The 12172-nt window shown below is 38.9% G+C and overlaps 1 protein-coding gene across 1 annotated transcript in view; it reads left to right on the top strand.

Annotated features, from left to right (window-relative positions):
* Positions 1-10290, top strand: part of FERRY3 (FERRY endosomal RAB5 effector complex subunit 3) — a 52572-nt gene extending 42282 nt beyond the window's left edge. Inside the window, exons 12-14 of the mRNA XM_081084957.1 lie at positions 8429-8486; positions 9067-9134; positions 9731-10290. Of these exons, the coding sequence (XP_080941083.1) occupies positions 8429-8486; positions 9067-9134; positions 9731-9823 (219 nt within the window). The 3' untranslated portion in view covers positions 9824-10290. The remainder of the gene's footprint in view (positions 1-8428; positions 8487-9066; positions 9135-9730) is intronic.
* The last annotated feature ends 1882 nt before the right edge of the window (positions 10291-12172 follow it).

The following is a 12172-nucleotide window of genomic DNA, read 5'->3' as shown; positions in this document are numbered from 1 at the left end:
TTCATTTCCGAGAGGAAGGGAGAGGGAGAGAGAGAGAAACATCAATGATGAGAGAGAATCATTGATCAGTTGCCTCCTGCACACTCCCTACTGGGGATCGAGCCCACAACCTGAGCACGTGCCCTTGACTGGAATCAAACCTGGGACCCTTCAGTCCGCAGGCCGATGCTCTATCCACTGAGCCAAACCGGCTGCAGTGGTCCGCAAACTGGAACTCGCGAGCCACATGTGGCTCTTTGGCCACTTGAGTGTGGCTCTTCCACAAAATACCGACTTCTGCCCATGAGCCACGAAGTTTCAATCACACTGTACGCGCACACATGGTATTTTGTGGAAGAGCCACACTCAAGGGGCCAAAGAGCCTCATGTGGCTCGCGAGCCGCAGTTTGCTGACCACTGGTCTAGGGCATCACTGTATTTCTTTCATAGTGCGTTCTCACGGGTGTGACAGTAAGGTTGTCACTTTTGCCATTATTTAGAGCTCATGATAAAAAAATTTCTATACTCTTACTAGCCCACTATGTTGTATATCCCATCTACTATATAATATACGTATACTAAGATTAGTTTCCAGAAGAAAGCTCCTTATGTAACTGTGTTCATGGGTTGGAAGGCCACATCCCATGAGGATATCCAATAAGTCATGTTTTTTCATGACCTTAACAACTTCTAAAGCCTATGGTTTACCTTTTTCAAGTATAAAAAGCCATACTTTTTAGGTGCTGGTTTTAAACAGAGAAAAAATGACAAACATGTCTGGGATGGAGTCTCTGGGTAGACAAACGGGAGATTTAAAAGCAACTAGGATTATATATGTGTGGATGCATACTGTCTAGCATTTCCTTTCTGATTCATATGCTGCTAAGCAGAATTAAGTTAAAGTAAATGGAATATGAGACTGGATCAAAGACCTAAATTATAAGACCCAAGACAATAAGTTACATAGAAGAAAACATAGGAACCAAACTTATGGGCTTTGGTCTTAGAGAAGATTTTATGAACTTGACCCCAAAGATAGGGAAGTAATGGCAAAAATAAATGAATGGGACTATATCAAACTCAAAAGCTTCTGCACAGCAAAAGAAACTGACAACAAAACAAAGAGGCAGTCCACCAAAGGGGCGATGATATTTGCAAACAGTAGCTCTGAAGCTCTATGCTTACAATTCACATTAGTTATACTCGTGTGAGAGTGATGGTTAGTCTTAACCTGGGCCTGAAATAATTCAGAGGCTAATCATAAGTATCAGTATGTTATTTATAATAATAAAAGCATAATATGCTAATTATACCAGATGTCCTTCCGGACATCCTTCCTTCCAGACAAAGCCATGGCAGGCAGGGGCCGAGGCAGAGGTGGCAGAGGCCCCCCGGCTGCTGCAGTGGTGGGCGGGGGTCGGGGCCAAGGCCCTTGCATGAATTTCATGCATCGGGCCTCTAGTAGATTATAAGACAACTGTCAGATAATGTTTTGGTATATATAAAAACGAGTACATCTATACCAGTGGTCGGCAAACCACGGCTCGGCAAACCGCGGCTTGTGAGCCACATGTGGCTCTTTGGCCCCTTGAGTGTGGCTCTTCCACAAAATACTGGCTCTTCCACAAAATACCGACTTCTGCACATGGGCCACGAAGTTTCAGTCGCACTGTATGTGCACACCCGCACGTGGTATTTTGTGGAAGAGCCACACTCAAGGGGCCAAAGAGCCACATGTGGCTCAAGAGCTGTGGTTTGCCAACCACAGATCTATACTAATAAAAGAGTAATATGCTAATTAGACTGGACGTCTTCCAGACATCCTTCCGGACAAAACCACAGTGGCGGGGGCTGAGGCAGAGGAGGTTAGGGGCGATTGGGCCGGCAGCGGGGAGCAATTAGGGAGTGATCAGGCTGGCAGGGGAGCAGTTAGGAGCAATCAGGTCGGCAGGGGTAGCAGTTTGGGGACAATCAGGCTGGCAGGAGGAGCAGTTAGGGGCAATCAGGCCAGCAGGGGGGAGCAGTTAGGGGCAATCAGACCAGCAAGGGGAGCAGTTAGGGGGCGATCAGGCCGGCAGGGAAGCAATTAGGGACGATCAGGCCAGCAGGCAGAGGCAGTTAGGGGAGTTCAGGCTGGCAGGCAGAGGCAGTTAGGGACAATCAGGCAGGCAGGCGAGTGGTTAGGAGCCAGCAGTCCCAGATTTCGAGAGGGATGTCTAGCAGTCGAGCATCCCCCGAGGGGTCCCGGATTGGAGAGGGTGCAGGCCGGGCTGAGGGACCCCACCCCCACCTCGTGCACGAATTTCATGCACCGGGCCGCTAGTTACTTATAATAGTATAAATAGTAATAATTCCTTGATTCTGGTTACTTTCATGGTATTTTAAAAAGTGGTGTATATTAGAGTAACATTTTAAGGTGATGCAAATACATATTTGTTCCTATATATGATCCTTCAATAAAATGTTTGACATAAGTGAAAGATAAGTAGGCCCTTAAGGAATAAAACATCATGATTAATTGAAAACCAGCAGAAACAACCAAACATAGAAACAGATATACAAAGATTTGAAGCACCAGAATGGACACAAACCATAAAATAGTTGATATCTGTCTTTAAAAAATTTTTAAAAAGCTTAAAATGTCTTCAGGTAAAAAGATGCTATGAAAAATGACCTAGCAACTACAGAATTGAGCTTTTATTTACCTAAAGAAATTTTTCAAAGATCGAAATAAATGGAGAGGTAGTCTGTGTTCATGGTTTGGAAGGCTCAATACTTTTATCAGTTCTCCTTAAAGTGATCTATATAGACTTAAATGTTAATCAAAGTCCATATAAGTACTTTTAACAATAAAGAATTTTAAAACAAAAAAAAAAACAAAACAATTAAAAATTAAAGATCCCTGAATGAGAAACTTAAGCTTTTGAATCCTATTTCACCTTATAGATGATATTAATAGGATCCAAGATTATATTTGTGAATTTGAAAAATATCTCCCCAAAACTACTATAGCTTTTTTTTTTCAATAGATGGAGAACCGTTAGCTTGCTTGAGTCAATAACCTTCCAACTATTTTATCTAGCAGCCTACCAGTAAGCTATTTTTGACAATGTGTAAACTCAATAATATTTATATGTTGGTGCCATTAGTGTTGGTCTTTGCAACTGAGATTTGATATTACAAATACATCTTGTTGTAATTCTTCTAGAGTCTAGCATCAGGAATTTTTTTTAATTTTAAATAAAATATTTAATATCATGACAAAAATTCATATAAGGCAATTTGGAAGATATTAACAAAAATTCTAAAATTTAGATGAATGCATAGAACCTAAATTTTGAAAAAGAAGAAAGTTGGGGATCTTACACTAATTGATTTCAAAACTTACTATAAATGTATAGTAACCAATACAGTGTTACATTGGCAGAAGAATAGACTATGGATCCAAGGAATAGAATGGAGAATCCAGAAATAAATCCATGCATATATGATCATTTGATTTCCAGCAAGGTTGCCAAGGCAGTTCAATGGGAGAAAGGCTAGTGTTTTCTCTCTCTCTTTTTTTTTAATTATATTTTTATTGATTTCAGAGAGGAAGGGATAAGGAGAGAGAGAAAGAGAAACATCAATGATGAGAGAGAGTTATTGATCTGCTGCCTCCTGCACACCCCCTACTGAGGACTGAGCCTGCAACCTGACATGTGCCCCAACTGGGAATTGAACTGTGACCTCCTGATTCATAGGTACTCAACCACTGAGCAACACCAGCAGGGCAAGGGTAGTGTTTTCAACCACCAGTGTTGGAAGAATTGGATATTCATATAGAAAAGATAAGCTTGAATTTTACCTCACATCATTCATACAAATTAACTTCAAATGAATCATAGACCTAAACCAAAAAAGCTAATACTATAAAACTTCTAGAGGAAAACATAAAAGAAAACCTTGATGACATCAGGTTAAGCAAAGATGTGTTAGGACACACACACACACACAAAAGCCATAAAAGAAAAACTTAATAAATCATACTTAATTAAAATATAAAACCTTTTTTATCAGAAGATACTGTTAAGAAAATGAAAATGCACATTTCAGACTGTCCCATGGCCTTGGATGATTCGCTGTACCTTTCTTGGTGTCTTTTTTTAAAAAAATTAAGGTTTCTTATGAAATATAAATTGTATACATTGTAAAATTCCATGAAAACATAAGACATTATTATTGTAGTTTTAAGAACTTTCAGTATTTCCTCTTAGCTGTAGGTAGATATTTCTTAGTCATCTTGCTCTCTCTGTAGATTATTTTTTTAAACTAGGGAGGAACAAGTCAAAATACAAAAAATCGTCATTGTGCATGTGTATACTCCCATACGGCACTGTTCCCCTTTGTGAATTTTGAAGCGGAGAAGTATTATAAATATACTGTAAACATCAGAAAATTTCACTAGTCATTTTCATAAGCTTCCAAAACTTTGGAAAAGAGGGTTCTGGACATTTTAGTCCTCTCAGTAACTAGACTCCTTTTACTTACCAATTTTAAAGTATTTTGGACACAAAAAGTAGTTTCCTATCAAAGTCTTTCTGTAAAGAAAGTCACTTTCTTTTTAGATTTCCATAAATAATGATTCACTCAACCTAAGTTTCTGAGCATCTATATGCTCAGTATTATAGAAATATCATAAAGGTACTAAAGGTAACTAAAAAATGATTCACACAACTTAAGTAAAGAAAACATAAATCCCATCTCCCTACCTATTTCTCCACACACACACCCTCCAAAAAAGACAGAGTGAAATGTGATTGTTGAGATGAAAGAAAGAAACGACACCATTCATAGCTGGGGAAGTACTTTATGAAGGCGAAGGAAGTTAAGCTGGACATTGGAGAATGAAGATCAGATTTCAACAGATGGAAATAACAGGAAGGGCATTCTAGGTGGAAGAAATGGCTTGCGGCAGAGTGCGAGGAGGTGGGCGACAGCATTACAGATCATATTCAGGCAAAGGTGGGCAGATGTGTATGAGTGAAACCGTTTTTAAATTTAAAAGTCTAGAAGCTGCTGTTGTTTTGGTCCTAATGTAAATAGCCTTGAGTACTAAATAAAGTCTTAGATATTATTTATGAGACAATAGGAGGCAATTATAAGTTATTAAACAAGAATATAATATGATCACAAATGTACTTAAATTAGCCAAATCAGTGTTTTGGAGGGGGGTTGGAGTCCAGGAAACCAGGTAGGGAGTCTTAGCAGTAAGTAGGCATGAGGTCCAAAGACCTTGAGAGTTTAGTCAAGAACTAGGATAATTGAGTGACACATCAGCCCCCAAGAAGGTTGGCAAATTTCATGAAAAAAGGGAGTGGTCATTAATGGGAATTATGCCAGAAAGGTCAATCAGAATAAGATTGAGAAAGGTTTTGGTAATAATCATTGAATTACAACTCAACATCTAAAGTAAAGACTCATGAGTCCCTACTGATTAAACATAATTGGTTAAAAAAAAGGAGGGTGGGGAGGGAAAAGGGAAAGGGGAGGGAAGGGGAAGAGAGGGGAAGGGAAGGGAGGGGAGAAGAGTAAATAAATCTCCCATGCAGAAGTCCAAATAATTTATGTACGTACTCCATCCTTAAGGAGGGGCACAAAAACACCTTCAACTTTTAAGTGTGTGCTGCACACAGTGGATGACTTCTTTCCAAAGAGTCCAGTGTGGAAAGTTTGGGGGAAGGGATAAATTTACAATGGAGAAACATAAAAAACACTACCAGTACTTGTACCAGGTGATCCAGGTCAATAGCAACAGTCATATATGTTGTTGACAGTATATACGCTTGGTATGATGCCATGAATATGACACTTAAGCACTGTAGACTTCCTACCAAAATCCATAGCGCAAGTCTAATAATCACAAAGCCCTCAGGTAAATTCCAAGATAAGGCATCCTACAAAATCTGACCAGTTTTCCTCAAAGCTCATCAAAAACAAGGAAAGTGAGAGACTCACAGGCAGGGAACCTAAGGTGACATAATGACCCAATATGCTTTCCTGGGTGTGATCCTGGAACAGAAAAAGTCATTAGGTAAAAACGAAGGAAATCTGCATAAACTGTGGATTTTAGTTAATAGTAATGTAGCAATAGTGTGTTTTTTTTTTTGGGGGGGGGGTGTTATAGGATGATTTTTTTATTGTACTGCATTTACAAAGAAAACAGACAATGCACTCAGTACAAAGAATAAAAATGTATTTGGGGTTTTATTTTTATTGGCAGCGACTAGAAACCCTTTAGTGAGATCATGACAATATGACAATATTATGGCTATATTCAGTAAAGGTCCATGGGGTAATTGCAAGATCAAATTCTACAGCTGCTTCTTTCTATGGCTTCCAATTCATCTGGCTCCTGAAATGATAGGGAGACAGCATTTATTTGTTGGAAAACATTTCCTAAATGAAGTTATAGGTTCTTAATTTTTTTCATGTCAGTTGTTAAAATGAGGTCTTCTATTTGTGTGTGTATATATGTTGATTATTTCACTTAAATATCATGACCAGAATTTCTGTAATTTCATAAACTATTATTTCACAGTGTAGAAAAGAATTCAGTTGTAGTAACTCATATATATGTATTTATAGTGTCCCAAAAGTGAATAAAGGCAGTGTTTATTAAAATACATTTCATTTTCAAAATTGAGCTATCAACTGTTAAAGTGTGTATACATTTTTTGGGACATTCTGTCCCAAAAACCCAAAGTGAATTAGAATTGCTAAAGACTTTTCCCTGCTATTGTTTGCTGTAATCTGTTCTCTTTATTCTTGATAGGTGGCTAAACGGCCTCACTCTTAGTAATATATTAATATATTAGTTAATAGTAATGAGTGTGGGAGTTAATAGTAGGGGAAACTGGGTGTGAAACTATAGGGAAATTCTCTATCATTTTCATAATTTTTTTGTAAACCTAAAACTTTCAAAAAATAAAGTCTCTTTTTAAAAAACATTCAGGGTAATGCAATTTTGGATCTATTAAATTAGTAATAATGTCGAATAATATTTTAAGTAATATTTAAATGTCCAGATGCTAGTGAACATATGATGAAATTGGATGGTGCTTACATTGCTAATGGCTAATGTAAATTGAAAAAACTTTTAGGGGAAGGACCTAAATTTTATAAGTATACCAAGAAATTACTCAAAAACAAGATATAAAGCCCTGGCCAGGCAGCTCAGTTGATTAGAACATAGTCCCAGTACACCAAGGTTTTGGGTTTGATCCCTGGTCAGGGCACATACAAGAATCAACCAATATGCTAAGTGTCTAATCGTCTGGTCGGCCATTCAACCAATCAAAGCATAATATGCTAATGATATGCTAAGGCCGCTCAACCGCTCGCTATGATGTGCACTGACCACCAGGGGGCAGACGCTCCAACCAGCAGGTTAGTTTGCTGCTAGGGTTGGGCCTATTGGGATTGAGTGAGACGGCCAGACATGTCCTGGAGGCCTCTCATGGTCCCTCCCCGGCTGGCCAACCTCCTGCATCCCTCCCCTGCCCCAATTGTGTACTGGTGGGGTCCCTCAGCCTGGCCTGCAACCTCTCGCAGTCCAGGACCCCTTAGGGCAGCGGTTCTCAACCTGTGGGTCATGACCCCTTTGGGAGTCGAACAACCCTTTCACAGGATTCACCTAAGACCATTGGAAAACACATATATAATTACATACTGTTTTTGTGATTAATCACTATGTTTTCATTATGTTCAATTTGTAACAATGAAATTGGGGGTCACCACAACATGAGGAACTGTATTAAAGGGTTGCAGCATTAGGAAGGTTGGCAACCACTGCCTTAGGGGATGCCAGAGAGCCGGTTTCAGCCCTATCCTGCAGGCCAGGTCAAGGGACCCCACTAATGCACAAATTTGTGCACTGGGCCTCTAGTATATGAATAAGTGGAACAACAGGTCTCTCTGTCTCCCCCTTTCTCTCTCAAATCAATCAGTAAATAAAAAAATACAGATAGATATGTATACTCACACATATACATAAATATATTCACTGCAATGTTATTTAAAAATAGAAATCTAGCTATAAGGGGCTGTTTAAATAAATTATGATATATTAGTTCAATAAAACAACAGTTTTTAAATTGTGTTCTGAAGATTCCCCCAGAATCCTAGCCCTTTCTGTGGGGGGCAGGGGGGAGCGGTCAGCAAGATTTTATTAGTTTTAGTTCCTAATGCAATAAATATGTATAGTACATATAGTATGTATGTATAGTACAGCAAATGGAAGAAGTCATGTGCCTTAAAAAACACACACAGAGAAATCCAGCTAAAATTGACTAATAGTTACCTGACTTTGTTCACAAGCTGGATGATCAACATTATAGATAAATTAAGATCTGAGTATGTATTTTTTAGAGTTCTTTAGAAACAAGATTTGTTTTGTTTCTGTTTCTAGGAAATGACTATACCATGGTGCTTAAAGAGAGCAGAACTTGTGTTTAAGTGTGTCAAAGGTGAGCATAACCTTATATTTAACAACGACCTATATATCTTCCTCCCAAATACTCAAAATAGAGCAACCGAGGAGGACAATTGTGAACGTTACTCATCGTCGGGTGCCTCAATTAAATGGTTTATTAAGCAAATATTTCATAGCAGACATTTTCTTACTTATCCTTTCCTAGACACAAATATTCAGCCCTCTTCAAATACAAGATATCTTGATATTATTTATATTTTGCTCTGATTATAGCTTGTTCTTTATTGTCTTTTATTCTTTAAAAAAAATAGAGCCATATGTTTAGCCTTCGATAACTTATTTTGCTTTTATTGTATGGAGACTGAAAAGGACTTGAGAAATCATAAGTAAGTGTGTTGACAAAGCGACGTTAAACATGTCTGGCATGGCGAATTCAGGGTGCAGATGTTTATCTGCCCTGTAGGCTGAGCCTCTCTTGCAGTAAATGACTACATAAAAAGTCAAGACATGAAGCCCCACGAATATACGAATGAAAATTTCGTATATTTCGATGAAGGGCTAGGTAGGCTTGAAGCAGAACGCATAATTCAGCAAAGTCTATTGTTCTGTTTTAGGTTTCATGATGGAAATGGCTTCATGGGACGGCGGAATTTCTAGGACAGTGCAATTTCTGGTACCACAGGTGTGTTATCTTAATATATCTCACCCCAATTTAATCTCTTTTACAGTATTTTTCACAGGTATAGTGAGCACACTGCCCTAAACTCAATATAACACAACAAAATGCTAACAGCTTCCTCTTTTTTAAGTGTTTGGATGCCAAAAAGGCACTTAGTTTATTGTCAATGATGTTAGCATCTACCATTCCGGGGATCTTTTTATTTAACCCCAAAACCAAACTTGACTTATTTGCCCCTTTTCCCCACATATGTGTTATATAGATTTTGAAGAGCTCATAGATAAGGGCAACAGCAGAGAGTGGCTCTGTATTCTGTGTGGCCCTTAGCGAATCAGTGGCACTTTTAAAATTGATTATACTAGTGTTATCTAGGGTCTTTCTGGTAATCAGACCTTATTTGATAGGAACAACATATGTTCTCAGAGGAGGGAGCGAGGAAAACACTCCAGTCCTTAGCTGCGCAGTTAAATCAGTCGTGAAAGATAATTTTTACATATTGCACTCTATGTCTAGAACTAGTTCCATAATTTAAAATATTTTAAATGTTTAAAAAATCAGTTTGATTTAACAAATACAAACTTTTTTTTAACCTCCTACAGAGTATTTCTGAAGAAATGTTTTACCAACTTAGTAACATGCTTCCCCAGATCTTCCGAGTATCATCAACACTTACTCTGACATCCAAGCACTAAACCCTTACATATCACCATGCTGGCAGAAGAGGATTGTTAACCTCTCCAGGAACTTGAGCTCTGCTGGGATTCTGTCAAGCAAAGATGCCCAGAAAGAGAACTTGCGACCCAAGCCACCAATCAAATCATGATAGATGTCTGTTAAACATTCCAAAGACTCATCTACTGTACAGGCTGATGATCAGCCCCTGATGTAAACATTTATTGCTAAAGTCTCTATGAAAAAAAAAATGTCTTTTCCTATTGTTGTATCCTATCTGTGAATATTAGTAGGTTTAAACTTCCTATATCTCGTGCAAGGACACTTGATGTAGGAGAGTGTTCACTGCATTTTCATAAAGACATTTGTCTTTTCCCAAAGGTATGAATCATATCAGATACAAGACTTAATTAAGCATACAAATAAAATCTTTCCTCTATCTTATTTGTCGAGTGAAAATTTAAAAGCACTGAAATACACATTACACATTTGGACGTCTTGTGAAAATCTTTTTTGTCAAAACACAAATATATGAGACATATACTTTTTAAAATTCTTCTATTTCAAAACTTGTTTTTAATGTACTCTTACTAAGGTTTTATAAGTTCAGAGACAGAAAAAGATATTGGATTCTTTTCCTCTATCTCATCTTCCTTCTGTGACTTGCCCTTGTCTGTTAGTAACATTTCGTGAGCTGGGAAAATAGTGTGCTTATTTGCAAGCCCAGTGGAAAGTTATTCTAATCCAGCACCTGGTAGTATTGTAGTGCCCATCAATACTGACAGTCAGACAATGAGGATCATTTTTATTTCTCCATCCTGTTGTCTGCATTCTCAGCGTCTTTAACCATTCTTCTACTTGCAGTTTTTTGCTGATATGATGTCCCCATTTCTGTCTCTGCTGTTTCCTCTCCGTCTCCATTGTTTTTCTTTGTAGAATAATTTTTCAAGTGCTGCATATCGCTTATGTATCCCACCTGTAACATTTGCAATGAGCACTCACTACACTGACCAAAGGCATTCACAAAAGCAATTGTTTTGTCAAATTCATGTTGTATGGATGTTGTAAATGGCCAATGGAATGATATGGAGGACCTTTGACATGATAAAATGTTATATTTTGTTTCCAAGAGACAAAAAGCACTCGATTAGTATGCCTACATATAATAACTTGGAGAAACTCTTGGCATACAAAATGCTTCCCCACACCATGGAATGTGTCTTGATTTTATACTCAAGGAAATGACTGTCCAATGAGCGTGCATAGATAGCTCCCTGGACACATTTGGCACATGGAGAATGAAACCTGGAACGCATGACCAGAGAAGCAAACAGGCCCTTCCTGGAGGTGTTTGAGAATGAGGCAGAAACCGTGCTGACACAGGTTAGGTCTGACTTCTGCAGGGGGAGAATGTGTTGGTGGGTCTCTCCCTCCCTCTTTTATTCTCCTACTTTCTATCCTTCCCTCCTTTTTCTTTATAATGAATTCTGGTTTCTTGTTATCAGCAAATCTGTTCTCAAAACTCTATTCGGAGCAACAGTATAGCATCAGAGGGGAGCACAGTCCCTAAAGTTAAACAAACCTGGTTCAAGTGTGGACAGCCTGCTTTTCTCACTGTGGCCTGTCACATTGGGCGTATTACCTAACCCTCATAAGCATGTTTCCTCATCTGTAAGCTAGGAAAATTAGTAATAGTATCTACATCACTGAGTAGTTGGAAGGATTAAATAAGAAAGTGCACACTACCTGGCATATCGTCATTCTATAAATACTTGCCACTATCTATTCTCCTTCCTTTCCCTCATTGCTTCCTGTCTCCCCTTCCTTTCTTCCTTCCTGTCTGACCTTTCTCTTTCTTTCCTTCCTTCCTTTCACTAGATAGTAAGGACACTACGTTGCTTAAAACACCATGTCCTCAAGGGGCTTACAGCCTGCTGGAGCTGGGAAAAGAACACATTGTATAACTCACAGTGCCAGCCAGTGTATATGGTAAAGGTGTACAGTCAGTGCATAATAAGGTGTACGTGGAGTGTGGCGGAAGTCAAAGTGGAAGCATGAGCAGACAGTGGGCCAGAGGGATGTGAGCCCCTTGAGAGCAGCCTGCCTAGCCCTCCCTTTCTCTGGCATTGAGTGGGCACCCTCTGGGAGCCCTTGTCACTCTCAATAGGTCAGGCACAAATCCTCCTGGCAGACAGAGTGTCACCTGTGCCAGCGGCAGCAACAACTTCAGATACAAAGGACAGGTCAGGGTAGAATGTCAAGAGGAAGTCAGTCACAAGGTAGGTGAGTAAACCTGTATTTGAGTGAGGCAGGAATAATGATCACATTTTTATAGGTGAATCTAGGTTTTAGATGTAACAGTAGTATGA

This window comes from Myotis nattereri (assembly GCF_964212035.1).
Source record: "Myotis nattereri genome assembly, chromosome: 2".
Lineage (NCBI taxonomy): Eukaryota > Metazoa > Chordata > Mammalia > Chiroptera > Vespertilionidae > Myotis > Myotis nattereri.
The sequence above is the reverse complement of the archived record's forward strand: the minus strand, read 5'-3'. Positions and strand labels throughout refer to the sequence as shown.